Below are 22,677 nucleotides of genomic sequence, written 5' to 3' on the forward strand. Positions count from 1 at the left end.
CATAAATTTTTTTAAAGAAAATGTGGTTTTTCTCAGCATTCTGTTAAACGTTTGTAAAACTCATTGAGCCACAATCTGTTCCTGTTTAGCATAGTTTCATACCATACAAAAAGCACCAATCATTTTACACAATGGATTAATTACTTTCTGCCAGCCCGTGTACTCAGCTGGATTCATTAGATAGGATTATTGCACTCAAAGAGCAACCAACAATCACTACTACGAAATTTTCACTCCCCTTTGATTAATTTGATTTAACGAGAACTGAGATCTTTTAAAATTTTAGAGAGTTGAAATGTCTGAGAGACCATCTGCGAATTGTATAAAATATTTAAAGCTTTTTATTGTAGTCTGATTATATTGAATTTGTTCTATAACAAAAACGTTGTTGTTCTCAGTGTTCCTTTAAACTTTTGTAAAACTCATTGAGCCACAATCTGTTTCTGTTTACCATAGTTTTATACCATACGAAAGCACCAATAATTTTACCTGATGGATTAATTATTTCTGGGTCTGCTTAATTGGCTGGATTCATTTGAAAGGATTATTGCACTCAAATTGTATGAAATATTTAAAGCTTTTTATTGGATTTGTTCTAAAAATTTGCAGTCCTCTTGAATTATTTTATGGAAAACTCAATTTTTAATGGCAAGGTATGAATTGAAAGACTTCTCACTATTTTAAATTATGCAAATACAGTAAGAAATCTTATGTGTTATAGATTTGTCAATTCAAAATAATGTATTTTATATATTTTTTTAATTAATTTGAAAATAGTTGCATTTAAAAATTCTCTTTGATTTGTTAAATAAGGTGAATGTCGGGACCATATAACATTTTACCTGTGGCAAAAATGTTTAGCTTCAATACTCATTGTCTTTTCATTTCAAAATTAATGAATTATTTATTTTTTTCATTGCAGAAACATTGTAATAGTTATTCAAAGTAAATGATCGTAAAACTCTAAATTACTATGGAATCGGGTGTGTCAAGTGAATTTTGAATAAATCGTTTACAAATAGTGGTTACTCAAAGGCAAAGTTAGAATGTCTTAATAACAGTGTGTCATATGTAATTCCAAAAAAAAAAAAGATTGGAAAATTTGTGTTTACGATGTGGGGTAATTCAGTAGTTTAAAAAGTGATAACTGAAACACAAAATTCGTGTAGTGTAATAACATCATATTAAAGATATTGTGAATTGAAAAACCATGTGGAAATGAACAAAAACCGACTAACAAGGCTGTACGCTTTGCAACCCCCTCTAGAATTATGATTGCTGCATTGATGATTTTATGTATTGTTGATGGTACAAACATCAATGACCATTTAATTTTACTTGTCCATATGTCCCTACTGTATCATTATAGACAAGTTTTAGTGTATATGTAATATATGATGCTCTGGTTGCTATCGACTAGAATCGTCTCTAAACTTTGTGCTAATTTTAATCAATTAAAAATTGAAAGCTATAACCTTTTCAATTGCCACGACATGGCTTTTTCCTTCACAGACAGATGAAGAGGCTCCAGTCACTAACTTAACTGCTTGTGTATAGAAGGTAGATTACACGATTTATTTTGAATAAATTCATTCGTTTCAGCCATTTTCTCAAGTTCCACAGTGAGCATATGCTTAGCCCTTGGAGGCTACGTAAGGAAACAATTTTGCCAATTGATCGTTGTCATTTGTTTTAAAATCAAGAGGTGGAATCAAAAAAATAGAGAAGAGTTTCATTTGTTTTGCCTATGTACTTTCTGGAACTCTTTTGAAGCTTAATTTACTCACAAACGATAGTTTGACGTTGATCTTGGCTATCAGTACGTTTGCTGGATGGTCATAAACAATTGTTTAGATTACAGGATTCACTACTAATTTCAGATCATTGCGTAGATATTTTGAGTTGTAAATAACTTTGTACAGATGCTGTGCACTGGCTGAGCGTAAAGGCTCAGTTTTAGTGAGAATCCAAACCTATGCATGCGCTTTTACAGTATATTCCACAGCATCACACATTTCAATTGATGGCGCTTTTGTACTAATATATAGACGTAGCTTTATGTTAGTTGTTGCAGGTCACCTCATATGAGACCTGGTTTAGACATTCACATTGTTTTTGGACTTTTTCTGAAGTATACAGCTTGAAAAACAAATATTTTTGATCAGTTCTAAGCCCATCTGCATCTACTTTAGGCAGAACAGTAGCAATTTTATTAAACTTGACAATTGGCAAGTACTTTATTTACGTCGCACGAGAGCTGCACAATGGGCGATGGTTTGGGAAATCTTCCCCGAGGATGATTCAAAGACATGCCATCGCAATATTGATATTCTGCAGAGGGGATGGTTCTCCTGTTCGGTAGCCCGACGACCTGTGCGTGAAGTCTAGCAATTTACGGTAGAACAGTTTAACAAGGAGCGCACACTGCGCAGGCTGATCAAAATGGACACCCACCCGCTTACTGACCAGAGCCATGCTTAACTTCGGTGTTTTACTGGGAATCGTGTCTTTACGATCAGCCCACTTGCGGGGCTGATTGTTGCTAACTTCTGAAAAATTTCCTTATTCGATCACATGTAAAAGACCTGTAGTATTTCCATCTAGATGTTGTAACAAATAGGGTAAAAGAGTAGCTCATTGGCTCACAACTGACATATGGATCCACTGTAACGGTCTTCTTACATTTAACTCAAACAGTCTTATAACATTACCTTCCACACTAATATTAACTGTTGTTCCATTCCATTGCATTGCAAGTCAAGGTACGATTGAAAACTGACTTGTTTTCAATTAGATACTAATACTGAGCCTTCATGCACTGCATGTTTGGGAGGTGATCGACTGCTTTAACCGCTTGGCGTGGATGGCATATCAATCATTCTCGAGTATTTTATACTTAAAAAAAAATTCTGTAGTCTTAATACAGGAAATTTTCTACGCTTGGCGTAGATGGCATATCAACCATTCTCGAGTATTTTATACTTAAAAAAAAATTCTGTAGTCTTAATACAGGAAATTTTTTTTTTTAAAGATCGTAAATTTTTAACTAAGATGTTTATAGAAATAAAATTCCAAAGGTTTGAAATATCAAAGTAAATTGAAGATGCAACTATGTGTTAGGTACATAACTTATATCACATGCATAATCCAGATTTGCAAATTCTGAAGTATTAAGGTTTCACACACTAGTACAAGTAATTAAAAATGTTATCAGGAACAATATTTCTTACTCTGTTTTTTATTTGTCAATCCAATTCAAATCTTCACACTTTTGAAGAAGTGATGAATAAAATGGAAATTAGGAACTTTATTTTTTCTTATTTTATGTGCTATTCATTTACCAAAAGCAGAATAAATCTTCACTTTCAGCGAACTTTTTTATAATTTTTTTTCATAACATTTATTTTACGAATGATATTAATCAATAGTGATGTGCGAAAAACGAAATCAATATTTTAATTAACTCTTTTTTTGGTTCGATTCATAAAACTAGTTTTCAAAAAAGATAAATTTTTTTTTCGTTCTTTATAAAGTTTTCTTTACTGTGTAAGCTTATTCAGAATTAGTACTTAAACTTACTCCACAATTTTACATGCGTATGCAAGTTACCGCCTGTATGAAACTGAACCGCTGACCAATATATTAAATAGAAATGTCATAAATGACGAGAATTTAAAATCGTTTTAATGCAATACACGTGAATTGACAGATCCCGACGCAGTGAAAATTGAACTACTTTTACAACTTCCTTATCCTTTATGCGCCAGCTGAAACACAAGGTTTCAAGTCTTTCCAGACCCACCTGTCCTGAGCTAGCCTCCTCACATAGATTTAGTTTTGTTTTGCACAGATCTTGGTGCATGTTTCTTTGCCAAGTAAGTCTCAGTCTTCTTTTTTAACGTTTACCATCAGGTGCCCTAGTAAGTACAATGTTAGTAGAGCTATTGCGTTTTAAACTAAGCGTATGTTCAGCCCATCTTCTCTTAAAAATTTCTTTATGAATGCCTGATAATTTTGCCTTTGTTAGTAGATCTTTATTTAAAATAATATTAGGCCAGAGAACTTAAAAATAATTACATTTGTACACAGGTTATTAAAATTTAAACTATTCGAATGAAAAAATGACAACGTTATCGAGGACATGGAATCTGGAAAATACTATTTCATGTTTGGGAAAGATATTAAATTCACATGTTAACTCTAGAAAGACTGAAACTTAGTAATATACCTATATTGCCCAAAAGCAGTCAAAATGACTGGATTGTGAAGAATAACTAATGTGTAAAGAAATTTATTTAATATTAATTTATTATTACAAAATTAATTTATTTATTATAATATTAGAATAAAAAAATATATGTTCCACAAAATTCTAAGAAATTGTGTTTTATATATCATGGTTTCTCTAATTGAAATTAATTAGTCAAAATGACTTCCTTGGGCAATCTAGTGTTAAAGCATTCTGCGCTATATGTTAAGTTTCATTTCTGCGAAAAAGTGCAAGCTTTTGAATTAAATACAAATAAACCTATTCTTTGAATTTTTGAGTACAGATTAAAATAAAATGAATTTAAAATTTCTAAAAGTTTAGGAGTATGCACATTTAATGACTTTTGTTTCTCATTTACATGAAATGCAACTTATTTGAATACGTAAAATTATATAATCCCACCCATAGTGCATGGAAGTTTTTATAGTAATATTCCCTTTAAGACAGTTTTAAGGGGTTTACTTTTTAATCCTCAACGCACCGTGAGCAGACTGGGAGATCAACAGCAATCCTTTTTCTTTTTTTTTAAGCGTATACATTATCTACACAAAATATAATGCGTAGCCAAATGTTTGAACAAAAAATAAGTACTCTATAAGCACTATATATTTTAACAAAATGAAAAATAATTTTCAAATACTTAAAAAGATCATGATAAAATAACTAGCTTCTGACAAAGAACTCCTTTTTTTTATTACATTAGCCATTATGAAATGATCAAGAGATTTTTCAGTTTGATCTCAGTGGGTGGAAAAGGAAGTCTAAAATTGAGAATATCTTGCAAACTGCAGCAGAGTTGCACACGAGACAGCAAGTATTTCAATTAACACGTAAAACGATTAGCATAGTCATACGCTACCGACCAACGGTAAGCCGAAATAGACTGGTGTTGAATGAAGTGTGAAAACGTTGAATACAACAATGTGAAAAGCACATTTTTGCATAATGCATGGAGAAAATGGGCACGGTGAAGAAAAAAATCTTTTCGAAATTGGAAAATTTAGCACTTTTTAAAAACACCCCATGAAAAAAGCACCTTTAAGGGCTTTTAAAAAACAAAAATAAGCACTTTTTAAAAACGCTATGCACCATGAATTAAGCAACTATGCACACGCTATGCACCATGAAAGTGGATCTCTTGGAATATGAGGAAATATTTTCCTAGATTGATGGAAATTTTGCAAATGAATTTTGCAAATGAATTTTACGAAATCAAGACACTTAAATTGTGAAAAGACCCCTTCATTGTGAGCGCTTGGCTGTAGTGAACTTTTTTAATGGTCTTGTCTGAACTCACATTTAGATGTTATTTTAGAGGCTTATAGCGAACAACTGAGAAATTTTGCTTTCAATTCATAGAATATCAAAAACATTTTCGCAAAAGCTTACAGTTCCCCACATTTTTACGTAGTCAATAAAAATTGAATTAATAGATCAACTGTGGACTTTGACATTTGTAATTTTTTGAAGGCTATTGCAAATTCATGTTCCCTAAGAGTACTACATTAATTGTCAATTTAATTTAATATAAAAAATGTATTGATGTACAAATAATCCAATAATGCTTTTGTAACAGGATAATGTGATTTTTAAAACCAAAGGGATCATGTTTTTAAAATAAATGTGACCTCTTCCTTTTTGACTTTTAATGAGTTACAAAACATCACTGTCATGCAGCAACTCCCTTGGTAATCACCACCAACCATAACATCCCCATGTTCCAAAGTTTGGGATACCTTGGAACACTGAGTCATCAGTGAGTCAAAGGGGTAATGTGGAATTCTTATCTAAAAATAAACATGCTGAGTTAAAGTATTTTAAATTCAATGTTTTATTTTTAAAAAATATAATATTTACAGTTTTGATCACTTATTTTAATAACTTTTAGTAATAGCTACACAGTAGCTGACATTACACAAAATATTTATCATTACAGTCATGTTTGTACATAGCTTAGCTACTTAAAAAGGAAAACAGTAAAAGTGGCATATTTTAAAGAACTTAAAACACATAAAAACTTTCGAAATTAAAAAATTCTCAATCAAGCATTATAAAAACAATTTTTTAAATAACAGTTTTCTACACACAAAATCAGACTCATTCACACCAAATAACACTTTTCTTTTGAACAAAACCTAATCTTAAAACACACGACAAAACAGAATGTGAACTGATAAATACATTTAAAATTTTATCAGCTATCATATCATATCACATTTGAGAACTTTCAATTTTGAGTCTGTTGATTTTCCCACCTAGTGGCCAAAAATCTTCTGTATATAACTGTGACATATATTGCAACTAATAAAAGAACAAACATATCATCCAGTAGACCTAAAATTCCAAATACAGCCTCAGGAATCATGTCTAGCGGAGAAATGAGGTACATAATGGCGGCTACAAAACAGAGCAAAATACGTAGTCGAAACATGTACATTATTCCTCCAAAAGAGAAAAATTCTGATCCAGCATGTCTGAGCAGAGTTGGCAAATCCCATAAGTAATCCAGCCACTAAAATAAAAAGATACAATTTAAATAAGTAGACAAGTCTATTAATATATAATAAGCAAGTTCTGTAAATTCCAATTACTCCAGCTTTTACTGTAATTGAAAAGATTAAACCTTTTTATTAATAAGTTTAGATATACTACTTTATAAAATAACAGTAAAAAAAAAAAAAAGACGAAGCCTCATAACAAAAGCGATTATAATAAGCAGTAGGCATAGTACTAGTTTATAAAATCAAATGTTATTTTATTGAGCGGCATATGGTGCATTATTATTCTATGCAGAGTGTATTGTAACGGAATATCGGCTAGCTCAAATTAATGGTAAATTACGATAAAAGTGACTAAAAGTACACTTAATAAAGAATTTTAATTAATAACCACAGATACAACATAAATTACATTTGAACAAAAGTAAAAGAAAGAATTAAAATTTAAGAAAACTCGGGAATAGGGGAAAAGTCATGTTTAAGGTTTCATATCTGAACTTGAACTGAGTCTCGGTGGTGAGGACATAGGTGGCACCACAGGGCATCGCTTGGTTGCTACAAGAGTAGTTTTTCCAAAAAATATATATTACAATTACGCATTCATATCAACTCTGTGCACGAAATTTAATTTTAAGAAATAATATATCAAGATTTTGAAGTTTAATGGCATACTAGTATCTTTCAAATTATTGTGCTATTATATGCATAACTTTAAAATAATTGCAGTTAGTTGCAATATCAGAGAACTAATGCATAATTTTAAATAAAAATCAAAACTAATATATATTATTTACATTAAGTATCAATAAAACAACTTTTGATTTATGCTTATTTGAATAGTAAGATATTAAAAAAATGAGTTTTTCTTTAAACCAGTTTTTTTTTTATTAACAAGCAGGTGCCTTGTCTTTTTACAGAAAATTTCTGCTTTTTTTCAACCCTGGTGCTGCAGGAATAGTCCTAAAGTTTTAGGATTATTTTTGTTAAGTTTTATATATTTTATATATATATTTTTTGATAATATATATATATATATTTATATATATATATTGATATATATATCTAAATGATATATATATATATTTTGCAAAATTATTTTGATCATTGAATATGAAATTTTTACCAAATAAAGAATTATTTCCTCAAGCGGAAACTATGCTCAAGAAATCTGTCACTTGATCAAAAGATTCTGAGATTCAAAGTTAGCTCCATTGGCTGTTTAAACAGAACTTGCTAGTTTTCCGCAAATATTTGCAAGGCAATATTATTGTTTTTACTCTGATGATTAAAAAACAATTAATGGTGTCAAATAATCTAATTTACAGTATTTTAAAAGTTGGTAAAAAAATTTAGAATCAGAACAAAATATTTTTCATTAGGAGTATTAGGACTACTAGTCAGCATATAAAAGCAACTTTAACATTAAAATTAGTTTTAAAAAAATTATTGGCTTACACATTAAAATATTCAGCAGATAAAACTTTTTTTTTACCTTTTTACACACATAAATAATCAGCAGATAAAACAGTTTTCACCTTTTACAGAATATTGATAAATTAACAAGTAGTTTGATTTGCTTTTCTAGTTAATTGACATTAATGGCAAAATGATGAACTTACTGGCCTAGGTTCTCCAGAATAACGTCGATTGTAGTCATTGACCTCATTCACAATCCTTGTACCTTCAGGAGAACTTTGCACTTGCTCAGGTCTGAAGCAAGGCATAATAGCTGTAACCTTTAAAAAAATATATTCCTTTAAAGTTTACTCTTATAACAAATTTTTCTTTAAAAGTACAGTATAATTAATAATCAATGTATAAAGAAATAAAAAATAATTTAATGAAAAAATTAAACATGGCAAGGAAGTTTCACTTTTACTTACACAGCAACAATAATCTAATGATAATTAATAAACATAAAAAAAACACCAACACAATTTTACAAGAGAGGGAAAAAAATGACCTTATATCAGTTAATATACAATTTTGTAAACATAACAACTTTTACTGTTACTGTTGTTCATTTACGTCACACTAGAGCTACACAATGGGCTATTGGCGACGGTCTGAGAAACATCCCTGAGGATGATCCGAAGACATGCCATAACAATTTTGATCCTCTGCAGAGGGAATGGCACCCCCGCTTCGGTAGCCCGACGACCTGCATGCGAAGTCGAGCACTTTACGGTAGAACAATTTAACGAGAACCAATACCGCACACCTTCGGTCCCGAAGCACACTGATCCAAGAGGTCACCCACCCGCACACTGTCCGCAGCCAGTGATGCTTGACTTCGGTGATCTGCTGGGAACCGTGTCTTAACAATCAGTCCACTGCGGGACAAAAATTTTAAAAGATAATCCTTATTATTGAAAAGTTGCTTTTGAAAGTATAAAAAAAAATTGGTACAATTGATGCATAATTTTAATTTGAATAAAAATCATGCATGTTTTAATACAATTATACATTAAAAAAAATTTAATAAGGAAAAATGTTACAGAGCAAAATTCTCCTTTAAATACAAAGGGTATTTTTAATTTAAGGAAATTTTTTGATATCTAAAACAAAAAATGCATTTTGTTTTTTGTCAGTGTTTCTTTATAAAAAGCAGAGAATAATTATAATTACGCATATTACTCATTTTCTGTAATTTTTTATTCAAATCTGTAAAGTAAATTTTTAGTTTTAATATTATGATATACTTAATGCAAAAATATAAAATTACAAAAAAAAATTCTATCATTAACAAATTTATTATTTATTTACATAAAGAAAAAATGTTTTGCAAAGCTTCAATTGTATTAATTTTCAAAAATTTAAAAACTGTATTTATTAAGTTTATTCGGTCTCACAAAATAAGCATTCTTTTCTTACGAACTTAAAACGGAAAACTGGTCCATAATATAAACGTACCGCTGATTGAATTTATTAATCTCATTTTGTAAGCCTCTGATGACATATTTAGAAAGCCTCTTTTTCAATTTATTACAAAAAAGATATCTATATATATATATATATTGTGAACTAAAATTTTTAAACAAAAAAAAAACTATAAAAAGCGACAAATATTTACCACTGCACGGCAAACAGGACATTTAATAGCTCCAATCCAATTTCCATGCCTCCAATATGTAATTACACATTGAGCTATAAGAAAAAGTATACAATCAGTGTTAGTCAGTTTTTGTTTTTTTCGTTAGTTAGCAATTAGTTTTTTTTAACAATTCAGATTAGAATTTTAATAATTCATTCTTGATTTTCTCTTTGATCGAAGTTTTATTTGAAAAACTTAAACTTTAGAAAAAAGTTTCTTTTAAAAAAATAAATAAATGCTATAATAAAATGTTATCATTATGAATGAAAATTTGTTAAAGTACTTTTCTGTAGCTGAACAGCTATTTTATATTGGAAACAGATAGTTTTTCTAAGTGATATTAAAATGAAAGATAGCTGAGCAGTAACATATTTGCATATTAAATTTAATACACAATGCATAAATCACATCTATAAATAAAATTATTCAATAAATCAAATATATTAAAAACTTATTCAAGTTAACTGATAACAATCAATATGTTTTAAAAACAATGGTTCTTGGAATTTAATTAAATAAATAAATTCTCTCACACATGGAAAAAAAAAAGGTTATATTCCAAAATTTACTAATGTTATTAAAACAAGACATCGTGCATTATAAACTTTAAACATTTTTTTAAAGTTTTAAAAAGCTTTCTGTGATTTTTCAGCAAGTAGTCATAAAAAGTTTAATTATATAAAGAAAAGTAAAAAACACAGTAGTTGGAATTCCTGCTTGTCTATTAAGCATATCATTTCAATTTATGAGAACAAAGACATGCTAGTAATTTACTTTTACATGCTAAAGAAATTTTTAAACGAATAAGTTAACACTCTTCAATTTATTGTTATATTTAAATAATTATTTATACAATAACTTTTCTTAAAAGGAAAAATATAACAATATAAATGCACTTCAATAAGTAAATGCACTTCAATTAAGACATCTTACATTGAAGATACATTAGCAATAAAATTAAACTACAATATAAAAAGTGTAAGGAAACAAATGTTTAAAATCAAATTAATAATAGAACTAAACTGAATGTAGAATTTAACAACACAAAAAAGAGTAGTAGACGATTCACACTATACAACAAAGTAATTCGTTACATTCATAAAAATAATTAGCCGTATTTATTTTTGCATTTTACATTTAGATAAGTATAATAAAATTCAATTCCAAACAATAGGACAATAAGGGATGAACCATAGGCGAAAATAGTTATTATGATTTTATGAAACATGTTAATAATATCACTATCAGGGGTCTGTCTAGGAGTTTTGTGAGGTAAAATTTTGTTTTTTGCGAAAAATTAAAGTTTGCGAAAATTTAGCAATAATTTGTGAAAATTAAAAATTATTTTAAAAAATCAACAAAAAAATGTGGTAAAAATATGGTTGATCATTTTTGCGGGATACAAAAATAAAATTTCAAGAAAAAATATTGTTTTTTCTAAAGTTGAATTTGTGAAGGTAAGGCCCCTGGACAGACCCCTGACAATATAATTAAGAAACAACTGTACAATATTCACAATACCACAAAAAAGATGTCCACAGTTTGTTTCAACTGGATAATTAGGTCTTGCTAGGCACACTGGACAAATCTGATCAGGACTAAAATGACGAGGACGGTTGGTCATATTAGAGTTACCTGGATCACCACTAGTATTGTTATTGTTCACCAAATTAAGCCGTCTTGCTTCATTGATGTGCTGGTAATTATTAACGCTATTATATGCAGAATTTGTGAAACTGTAAAACAAACACTCTATAATACAACAAAACTAAAAAAATACATGGCAATGAAATGAAACACAGTGACTTAAAATTACTATTTTTTTCAACAATCAAATTGTTCTAGATTCTTAATTTAATTTATTTCTGCCATATGGTATCCAAAGAGTTTCGATTGTAAACTTGAAGAGTTTAAAAAAAAAATCTAATTATTGATAATATGTTTTTTAAACAAAACATGATTTTTATGAACCCTGATAAAATGCCTCAATGTTTTGTGCAGTCACTAACCTTAAAATGCAAAACCTTAAGCACACTCCTGATTGAGTAGAGTGCAAGTGGTAATTATTCAAAATAATATTGAATGGACTGCAACTGGTCATTTAAAGATTACACTGAAGGGAGTAGAATTAGTATTTATATATTACTTTTTCACATGGTTTCTTTTTCAAGGCGAACAAAATATTATTGACATTTCAGCAAAATGAAAAAACTAGATTAAACTACTGTATGTGTATGTTTCTTTAGTTACAGTAAAGAGTGTATCTATTTTCTTTAGGAAAAATTTAGTATTTTGTTTTCTGTAATTTTTATTTAATACAATAAAAAAGAATTAATAAAACAACATCGAAGAACTAATGAGTTAATTATGCTATAAAGAAACTTTTAAGTCAATACGTTACTCAAAATTCATATTTATTGTTATGTAAAAATATTACATAAGATTATAAACCTTGTTAATGTCGTACTAGATCAGTATAATTCAGTTGTTGATGACGGCCTGCGATTCATCTTTGAACCAGTTTATTTATGAAATTAAAATCATGAATCAGGAAAAAGACTTGATTAAGAAATTCATTCTAATAAATAGTTTCATTTTACAAATTTTAAGAATATACAATATTATTCACCTTATAATTTAGACATTTTCTAATAAAAAAAAATTGAATGTTGCAAACAAATCATTCAAATGTAAGAAAAATCTAACCTTTTGTAAATTAAAAATGTAATTAAGGAAACAGCAAATAATCCTGTCAAAAAGATTACGACTTCATTCCCGATACCTTCAATATAAGAAATATCATTGCTGTTCATATCCATGTAAAAAATAATTATCACTGTACTCAATCACATTGTGCAATACTGATAAACGTTACTAATTTTATTATTAATTTAAGTCTAACAGTTAGAAACGTAAAGAAATCTCATAAAGTTTATTTTTGATTTAGAACGATTATGATAACGATGAAAATTGGAACTATTTTTACTGGCATTTTTTATGCAGTCGGATCGACGATTGAGTTACGCACTTGCATTCACGCATGTGGTTCACGCACCTGCGATCGCAGACGTGGGAAAATGTTGATTAGTGAAATATATTCTTGCTCGAAAAACTCACCAATCAGATTCTCTATTTTTCTTGAAGACGATCAAAGGTGCATGAAGTTTTCGTATAAGTCTCCAGTGTTATAAACGCTTTGCACGCGGCGAATCGAATTGACGTGAGAATGCACTATAATGAGCATGTAGGTACTTTATTTACGTCGCACTTGAGCTGAACGGCGGGCTATTGGCGACAGAAATATCCCTCAGGATGAACAAAAATTATGCCGTTACAACTTTATGATTCCAGTTCTTCCATTTAGACATAGATCTGAAGGGTAAAGCAATTTTCTCCAGATCCCAGTACCCATAGTACTACTCAGCGATCAACCACAGGACCTTCGATTCCACAGATTTTACGAGCATGTATATCACATGTACTCAGTGGGTGCAAGTGGAGTCAAGGATCGAACCCTGAACCTTCAGAAAAGGAGCTGGGCTACCACAGACCTATAATAAGCAGGTAGGCAATTTATTTGCGTTTCGCTAGAGCTGTACAATTGACTTTTGGCGACGGCCTGGGAAACACCTCTGAGGATGATCCGAAGACATATCTCAACAATTTTGAGCCTCATCACAATTTTAAGGGGATAAGCTATCTGCCTTTTCATCACAGATATTCAGGAATTTGGGAAGAAAGTCTGTAATAACGGATCGAAGTTCCGGATCCGGGATAGTATAAAGAATAAGTCTTAAGTGGGAATTGGCTGGAGTGGAAAACATAGACCTTACTGGTCCATGTAAAAAAAAGAGAAGAAAAAAAATTTGAGATCCTATATCATTACCTTAAGTGAATTAAAAAAAACGAAAATGTTATTAAATTGCATAAAAACTGTAGCTTGTATGCTTGTAGAGAGAAATCAATTGCAGAATTTAAAACAATGACGAGAAAATATCCAAGATCAGTGCAATAGAAAAAAGAAATGAAAAAGCTATTTTCCATAGTTATTATTAACATAAAGGGACTAATTTTTCGAATATTCTTCAACCTAACTATTTGTACCCTATTTTATAAATTGGGGCTACCCCCTTCCGTATTTTTAGGATCAAAATTCAAATTCGTTGGAAAAAAATGCATGTTCTTTTGGAGAAAGTGCATTTTTGTGTCTGATTTCATAGCTTAAAACATAACCTGCTCAAATTAATTAGCATATTTAAAGCCAAACCCTCAAACCAATAACATTGACTCTTAGTACGGAGTTAACCTGATTATTAGCCAAAAGTTATTTATAGGTCGTTATGAAAACAAATTCTATGCTAACTCAATGTAAACAATTTTTCTTCGAGCAGCAAATGTCCAGGCAAATTTTTCATGGCAAAATTGTTAGCACTATCAAGAGAGTCATGTTTGAAGCTTTTAGAAATGGTGTTTATTTTACCCTTGCAAAATTTGAGTCGACCAAGATAACCTTAGAAAATTATTATTTATTTTTTTTAGTTTTTATTACCACTATAATTAAAAAAAAATACTCATTCAAATATTTTAATCCTATTAAAATAGTATCGGACTATCACAGTCACCAAAGGCCGCTGTTATAAATGAAGGAATGGAGTATCCATAAATTTACTCAGTCTGAAAAAAAAAAGTGGTTTCAGAATTTCGATCCAAATTTTGCAAGGGCAAAAATATCGTATAATTTCTGAAATCTTTAATTTGTGCTAAAATTTTTGTTACGTACAATTTTTGAAATCATTAGCTGCATAAAGAAGGATTGTTTTCATCGAGTTAGTTTAGCGGTGTTTCTAGTATTTTATTAACCATCTGTAGGTTTCCTTTCGCTTTCTCTCTCTTTTTTTTTTTTTTTACTGAAGTACATTTTATTTAAAGTGAGAACAATTTTCGGTTCATACGAATAGCTTAAAACATCGATATTTTTCTGAATTTTGCAGTAATTAAAATTTTTTTTAAGATAGTGCAACTCTGAAGTAATATTTAATATTTGTTGGGACATATTTTCTTTTTCATTATTTTTGTTCTTGTTTTTAAATGAATTACATAGAATTTCTCTAAGGCGCAAACTGGTTTCCTTGTTAAGAAGCCTAGATAGTTTTTCATTTAAAAAAATCGTGTACAGGGTTTAAATTCTAAGACGTGATGCTATGAGAAAATTACATAGCTGATTACTTTTACGATTTTTGTTAAAATTTTGCATAGTGGTACTTAAAAGACAAAGTAAAAGCATTAAAGTTATTGGCAATTAAGGAATATATATATATATATATTGCTTATGTAATATAAAATATATAAATTGATACTACTATTAATAGACATCATTCGTAAAAATCGCAAAAGTTGGAAGGTAGAGGGGTTCGATAAAATTATGGAAACACTTCTATATTAACTTATTGTAAACAATTATTCATTTTGAAGCAAACGTTTTGGAAGATTAGGCAAAATGTTTGCACAATTTGAAAAATCTCGTTTGAAGCTTTTAGAAACGGTGTTCTTTTTACCTGTGTAAAATTCCCATTGCCCAAACTGAGCTCTCGAAATAAGCTGATTTCCTTTTGCAATATTACTAGAATTAAAAAAGTATTCTGATATAAATATTGTAATTCTATAAAAGGATTTTAAATTTGCTTGTATTGAAGCTGAAATGAAGTTATTAACTTCTCTTCATCATGTTCCGATCCGTGGGTTAAAATGACATTTTTAAAAGCTTCATGGTTGATCTTTTAGTTTGTGCCAACAGTTTTGCCGTGAAAAATCTTCCAAAACATTTCCTGCAAAAAGAAAGATTGTTTGTATAGATTTAATATAGATGTTTCCATAATTTTGAAGAAAATTCAGACAGTACACTTAACATAAACGGTAGATTTATTTACAAACATTGGACTATTAAAATAATCTCTGTTAAATCCCTCTGTCGGAAAAAAACCTTTATTGAAAGAGATTGCACTCCAGTATTGTTTTTAATATTAGAAATTTTTTCCTTTTCTTCTTTTTCTTGAAAGGTTGGTTTTTCAAGTTGTTACTTCAATTCAGATTTAAAGTCGTACAAAGGATTTTCTATTCCAGTGACTTCAAATTGCTGTGGGGTAAAAATATTTAAATATCATATATGCATTTAACTAAATTATTTAGTTTTGAATACGATGTTAAAAGGAATATTATGAAAACAAGTACACAAATAGAGAGAATATAAGACATGAAACACAACTATGATTAATTTTATTTTAATGGTTAAAAGCACTTTTAACACATTGTTAACCAGAGGTTTTTGTATGAACTAAAGCGAGAAACCGGAGGAGGGAAAAATAATATCATGATATAAATATAAACAACTTTATAGGATATTTGCACATATGTTATTAAAGTATTTTTTGTTAAAAGTTCAAAAACCCCATAGTCTAATTCTCATGCACTTATACATACATATGTTTAATTTATTTACATGTCGTGGTGGTTAAAATTATTTTTAATTAAATTTATAAATCCATAAAATAAATAAGAAGTCTAAATTATGATCGCTTTTGATATAAATATTAAATTTTACACGAAATCAGTAAGAGTTGTTGTATATTTTTTCGACGGAACTGCAAATAAATCGAAGACAGACGGTAAATTAACGATAACCTAACTATGAATGCCTAATATAATACTTCGTCTGTTTTATCCGGCTTATGACGGACGTCACATGATGTCCCAGTTAAGAAGTGTATACGAAACACAGGAAAATATCATGATATTACATTTATTTATAATGAAAGGTAGAGTTTGTGTGTTTCTCTTCCGGAACCGTTTGCTATAGTATCCTGAAATTTAAATTGCAGGAGCAACGAGCAATTTTAGCCCCCAATTTTAAAAATTTTTTCATTTGTGACTGACCTGTGAGAAACAAACATTCTCTTTAGATACGCATTGTTGCAATTTAAACAACAAACGTTTTGTTTATTTTTTCTTATTTATTTATTTATTTTTCTTTCAAAGATAACAGTGATATTATGCTAGCATATAGCTCTACTTAAGAAAATGACGAATTTTACTGAGGCACGTTTTTTCAATTATTATTTATCTTTATTTTGTCTTGTACACACACAAGGAAAATCACCGTTGATGGCTTATCAGAGTAACGTTAACGAATTAGTATTTTGAAAATTATTTGACACCAGATGTTTATTCTTGCATTTAGTTAAATTTTTTAAACATGTTCTTATAAATATAAATAACACGCAGTTTTTTTGTTGTTGAATAATTGTTTAATTATGGTAAATTATCATGGTAAAAAATATTATGTGTTGTTCGTGATTAAGAGGATCATTTAGATCCCAAATGATGATAAGATTTATTTCTCTCTCTCTTTTTGACGAATTAAATTGTGAAAATTTTCTTTCATAAAATTAACAAAACTGAAAAAATAGCGGGAAAGGCATCAAATAATAATACTCTTGCCATTATGTACATTTATTTTTCTGAATGTTGACGTACAATTTATTAATATTGGTCGAGGGATTATTTGTAGTTTGTTTATCGAAAAAACTCCCTTCGCCACGAAGTCTAAGGCCATCTGTGGCTATGGAAACAAGAAATAGCGCATTTCAAAGAGGGGAGCCTCTCTAACCCCATATTCCCTTTTTCTCGCCCCGCCGACTTGATCAAAACCTATCTTAAATAATGATCTAACATTTATTAATATGTAATACTTGAAATAGCTAAACCTCGTAACCATAATCACATCCATCACTCTAGACGAATGGCTAGGGGAGTTCTTTATATAGACAAACTATACGATATTTTTTTTAGAATTCTGTATGAAGAACAGGTATTCAACTAGCACATAATAAACATGAAAAAAAACTATATCTTCTTTTTTAAGGCAGTAGAGTTCAATGCATGTTATTAGAAACGTGTATAGGCAATAGAGTTGCGCATGTTATTAGATGCACGTTCTTGACTATTATGATAGGATGACTTCGATTGATGATCTTCCGGCGATCTAATGCATAAGTAGCCATACCATAGCACAATGGAATAATTAAAAGTGGCTTTTCGGTTAGCTTAGATATTACGAGAAGCCATTGTTCCATTTCAACATTAGGTACTTCTATTGTATGTATATTTTTAGATCATTACTAATCCATAATTTTACCGATGAAGGCAACGGGTTTACATTAACCAGACTAAGGACAAAGGATTATAAGGGCATGAAAACTCATGCCGATAATACAAGATCATATTTCAGTGGATTCTTTACAGTAGATCCCCTCCCACGTAAATCCTTACTTTAATGATCTGGCCGATGAACTGGCCAAGGAGGGCTCTAATGATGCTATAGATAGTAGTGGCTTTCTAACATACAATGAAATCTATGCAAAAGTAAAGGCCGACAATAACAGGACTTGGAGGATTCCACCTAGTCATGATTGGTATCAACAAAATAGTTCTGGGGTTGCCCTGGAGCTAAAAGGTGATAGGAAACTACAGACAGCTATCACAAGACTAATCAGTGGTCATACCAGCGGACTAACATTTGTTCAGTGTCAAAAGACTTTCCCTGTATGCCTAACATGTAATGTGCACCAGGCTACACCTGATTATTTGCGGTCCTGTATGGGGCTAGAGAAGAATTTTATCTTGAAGGGACCGGCGATGGTATATGATTTTCTGTCGGTGAATGGTCTTCTAGACTTGGTCTAGCCTTGTTCTGGACCAAGTGGAATAAGTAACAACGACAACAAAAACAGATCATATTTCAACTGCAAGAACTGCCCGGATTTCCAACCAATACAAAAACATATCTTTGAATGTCCAATTTTTACTGCAAATGTCTTAAAGATCGGTGTGCTGCTACTTAAGAAACCACTTCAGGAGATTTTTTATAGCTCCGAGGGGCCAGAACTGGCGGCTGCGGTCAACCGCTCCTTCAATGGCATCTAGAAAACAACCCTCCCCCATGAATATGACAGCAACAGGCCACGGATAAAAATGCATTTTATTTAAAAACAATTCTGCTTCAATATTTTTGCCAACATTACAGAAAATATCTTTAAAATTTTTAAGATTTCTTAATGGCCAATGAGTAACAATTCTTTAGAGAACCGGGAAAGTTACCTCGGTGTGAAAAGTAACCCCAGTTGACGGAGTTATCAGTACTGGAATTTTAAGGACAATTTGTATAGTTCCTAACTATTAAATAATATATGTTTTTTTTTTTCAAATAGGATACAGCGTTATTGTTTTGTAACTTATTTAAGCTGTTGAAAAAGAAAGAAAAACAAATATACTTGTATTGTAAACTTACTTCATAGTTTCGAATAGGCATATGTAAATTCAGTTCCCCAAACTTGTCCTGAAAAATATGTAAGCAAAGCCTATAGTTATTGAAATAATATTTATTTTATATTAAATACACATTAAGTCGTAACATATCAGACGGATAATTTTGAATTACTTAATTATGTCGGAGACCTTTTTACTTTGGACGTAGGTCAAAAAGGGGAAAGTTCCTGTGATGCTAAAATTTTTTGACACAATTTTTAGGCATCGTCTCGTTTTAACTTTTCGAGTATTTAACGACAGGATTTAAAAAACCAATAAAATTTTAACCCGAAGTTTCTGGTGGCAATATTATGTTAGCAAAGCCTATAGTTATTGAAATAATTTTTATTTTATATTAAATACTTACATTAAAGTAGTAACATATCAGTCGGATAATTTTTTATTAATTAATTCATTATTAATAAATTACTCCTGGGAGCTTTTTACTTTGGGCATAGCTCAAAAAATTAAAAGTTCCCGTGATGCTAAAATTTTTTAAAATAATTTTTAGGCATCGCCTCGTTTTAACTTTTCGAGTATTTAACGACAAGATTAAAAAACCCAATAAGCTTTTTATCCGAAATTTCAGGTGGCTATATTTTTTCTCATCTAAGAGCTTCAAAGAGTAATATTTAATTTTTTTGAGTAACATAACCTTCAAAGACGTATAATAATTAAAAACTTCTTACGATGTGAGAACCATAATAGTAACTACTGCTAATTTTGAATTCTATTGTTACTTAAGCTATATGCAAAAAATATTCCCTGCTTATTCAAAATAACTTTCTGCTTTAAAAAATCTAGCACTTAAAACTTTTTTCATTTAGTTTTAAGACATTAGATTACATATCAATTATAAAATTATGGTAAAAACTATTGGCTTATTCGGACTATTCGCTAATTCCATATTAGAAAAATTATATTGGTATGAAAAGTAAAATGAAATATGTCGATCTATCTATTTCTCCTACACAGAGACAAATAAAGTTTTTTCCTTTTTCCTAGTAGATAACAAAAAAGTGAAATATCAAGTGTGTGAGCGAGTAAACGACCCACGTTTTATACTAAATTATATATTAATGCTAAATAATATTATATACAAACTTCTGAACTATATACATACATAATACTGATATACTAATATTATATATATAATTAATGCTTAATAAATATAGTGGTAGTTACGCTACATATTAATTTTATTAATGCTGATTCAACAATAGCATTTTATTCATTGCTATTGTTATTCTTTCAAAAATGAGCAGTAGTCGTGCTGTTACGCCTTTTTTAAGTACAATAACAACCATAATAATGAAAAAGCATGCTCGAAGAGCAGAAGAAAGAGTTGATGACAGTTATGAAAAACGTAACATTGAAATTTTCTCTATGCGTTTTACAAAGAATTGAACTTAAACTAAATTGTCATTAGAGCTGAAAGATAAGATTGCTACGTTCCTACCGCATGAGAACAGCTCGATAAAAAAGGTCTAATAGTGGATCCTTATCATTAGTTTAGTTAATAAGTTCTTAACTGATATTTTTGGAATTCCTTGATAAAAAGTAATTCAAGATATTATACACACAGGGTATCTACTAAATATTTAAGTGAGGAAAAAAAAAGAATTTAAAAATCTCGTATTGAGACCAACCATTATTGAGACCAATAAGGAGAAGAAGAGATTAACAACAACAAAAACCTATTTCTAGTATTCGGATGCTTAAATAACAGTTTACCTGATTCAGTCTCTAAAAAACCGATTTTAGATTATTTTAATAATATATTGCTCTTACTAATAAGTAAGTAATTTGAAAACCTTTCTGCTCTATCTCATTCAAAAATTAACTTTTAACCGCTTTAATATGTGCAGTTTTTTTGTAAAAACATGCAGGATTGTAAAAACATGCAGGATGTTCCCTAGTTATCACTTTCAATATATATTTTTAAAGGTCCTTGTCCGAAAAATTCTACACATCAGATGACAAAAATATTTATGTACGAGAAACGCAAAAAGGCTATCAAAATCTCATGAATTACTAAAGAGGAAGTTGGAACCGAAAACATAACCTATAACATACTTTCAAACTTCAACCGCCTATTACATTCATGCTGTTGTCTCACGTCTTCTTCAATTGTATTTTCAGTTTTTCTAACGTTTTTGTTCTTTCTTAACTTAAATACAATTGTATGACCTCTAATGAGCATACACTTTTTAACTTTATATTAGTAGATACCTAAGGTATTTAAAAAATTATGTTCCGTCATGTATGTTAAGGAGTAAAAATGCATAATGAATATGCTTTGAGATGCATAATGAATATGCTTTGAGATGCATAATGAATATGCTTACAGTTTCTAGATCAAGTCCATAGACCGGGTTGTCTAAACCACGAGATAGTAGTGCTCGTTCTCTAAAGATAAAGAAAAACACATATATCAATATCAAATGGTACAATAAATTGAAATGATAATTTTGAAAGTAATTGTAGCATTCTTTTACAACATTATTGAATGCAAATCACTGTATTTTGCTGTAAAAGTTATTCCGTAATGACTACTTTTAACATATATATTTAAGATCCATCTCAGAAATGAAGTCTATGAAGTATACTCTTTAGGGAATGAGCATTTATATTAGATCCACGCTCTCAAAACCAGTAGAATCACTAGTAAAGAAGGCGGACAGAAACATATCCCGCTTTGGTAGAAGAAAACATTGACCTACAACATTCAAAACCAGTTTGTCTAATGAAGCTTGAGGGTGCTAATATTTACCTTTCAATTCCTCGTTGTTTCTAACCGCAATCAAACAGGTCCTTCAGCCCCACTTTTTCCAGTAGAGAGCTTTTTTTTTCTTCCTCTAATAAATATTAACTTGTAATTCGTAACGTGTACGCGTAGTTTGACTTCTTTTTGAAAAATATTCTAAAGATATATAGCTGGGATGTATAAAATGTTAGTGACTGCTTATACCGAAGTCTACGCTAAAAAGTTTGGTTTTCTTAATAAAAATGTTTGAAAGCATAAGTTTATCTATACCCAATTAATCATTATTTATTTTAGTATCACGCGAATTTTAAAATGTAACAGTAGCAAGACTTCAGATCCAATTATAAAGCCATAATTGTTTTGTTCAGGCATTTATCATTTCTTAGATAAATGCCTGAAACTTACAAATTTTTTCCTACAACTTTTAAACACGTGGTTCTTTTCAAAACGATATTTACGAGAAAATCTGCTCACTAAGACTGTAGAAGTTTGCTTGTAAGAAAATTCCTTCCAATAGAGTGCCTTAACAGCACCTAAACCGTAAGAACACTTTAATAACCTTCGAGTCTGGAAGCAGGGTCTTTCCAACATGTTCCAAGTGCATGAACAATCCAACTACTCCCGTTCACACCCTTGCTTGAATGAATCTAGAACTATAAGCCCTATCCTTGCAAGCGCGTTTGGTGCT

At 30.0% G+C, this 22,677-nt stretch overlaps 2 protein-coding genes across 3 annotated transcripts in view; both read right to left on the reverse strand.

Moving 5' to 3' along the window:
* Positions 1-6,077: 6,077 nt before the first annotated feature.
* LOC107443211 (E3 ubiquitin-protein ligase RNF170) lies at positions 6,078-12,820 on the reverse strand. Of its 2 annotated transcripts, none has more exons than XM_087163641.1 (5): positions 12,645-12,820; positions 11,384-11,598; positions 9,842-9,915; positions 8,388-8,504; positions 6,078-6,782 (listed from the first exon to the last, which is right to left on the reverse strand). In XM_087163641.1, exons 2-5 carry the CDS (start codon positions 11,484-11,486, stop codon positions 6,498-6,500), a joined length of 579 nt encoding a protein of 192 aa, XP_087019767.1. In that variant the 5' UTR covers positions 11,487-11,598; positions 12,645-12,820; the 3' UTR covers positions 6,078-6,497. The 2 variants fall into 2 exon arrangements, with proteins under 2 accessions (XP_087019767.1, XP_015912490.1); XM_016057004.3 differs by having other exon boundaries at positions 12,569-12,820.
* A 2,947-nt stretch (positions 12,821-15,767) lies between these two features.
* The window catches only part of LOC107438594 (MAM and LDL-receptor class A domain-containing protein 1), a 166,217-nt gene continuing 159,307 nt past the window's right edge, over positions 15,768-22,677 (reverse strand). The window contains exons 68-70 of the mRNA XM_087163643.1: positions 21,571-21,631; positions 19,206-19,253; positions 15,768-15,995 (exon numbers count right to left, since the gene is read on the reverse strand). Of these exons, the coding sequence (XP_087019769.1) occupies positions 15,936-15,995; positions 19,206-19,253; positions 21,571-21,631 (169 nt within the window). The 3' untranslated portion in view covers positions 15,768-15,935. The remainder of the gene's footprint in view (positions 15,996-19,205; positions 19,254-21,570; positions 21,632-22,677) is intronic.

The sequence above is a fragment of the Parasteatoda tepidariorum genome, chromosome 5, assembly GCF_982258835.1.
Source record: "Parasteatoda tepidariorum strain Cologne lab strain chromosome 5, Ptep-v5.0, whole genome shotgun sequence".
Lineage (NCBI taxonomy): Eukaryota > Metazoa > Arthropoda > Arachnida > Araneae > Theridiidae > Parasteatoda > Parasteatoda tepidariorum.

Bases quoted from the DNA above. Each gene is read 5' to 3' on its own strand.
- LOC107443211 (XM_016057004.3), bottom strand. From the start codon at position 12,681: ATGGATATGAACAGCAATGATATTTCTTATATTGAAGGTATCGGGAAT. The intron at 9,916-11,383 runs GTATTGTGAATA...TTTTTCTTATAG, and splicing joins CTGTGGACATCTTTTTTGTG to CTCAATGTGTAATTACATAT. The intron at 6,783-8,387 runs GTAAGTTCATCA...TTTTTATTTTAG, and splicing joins ATTCTGGAGAACCTAGGCCA to TGGCTGGATTACTTATGGGA.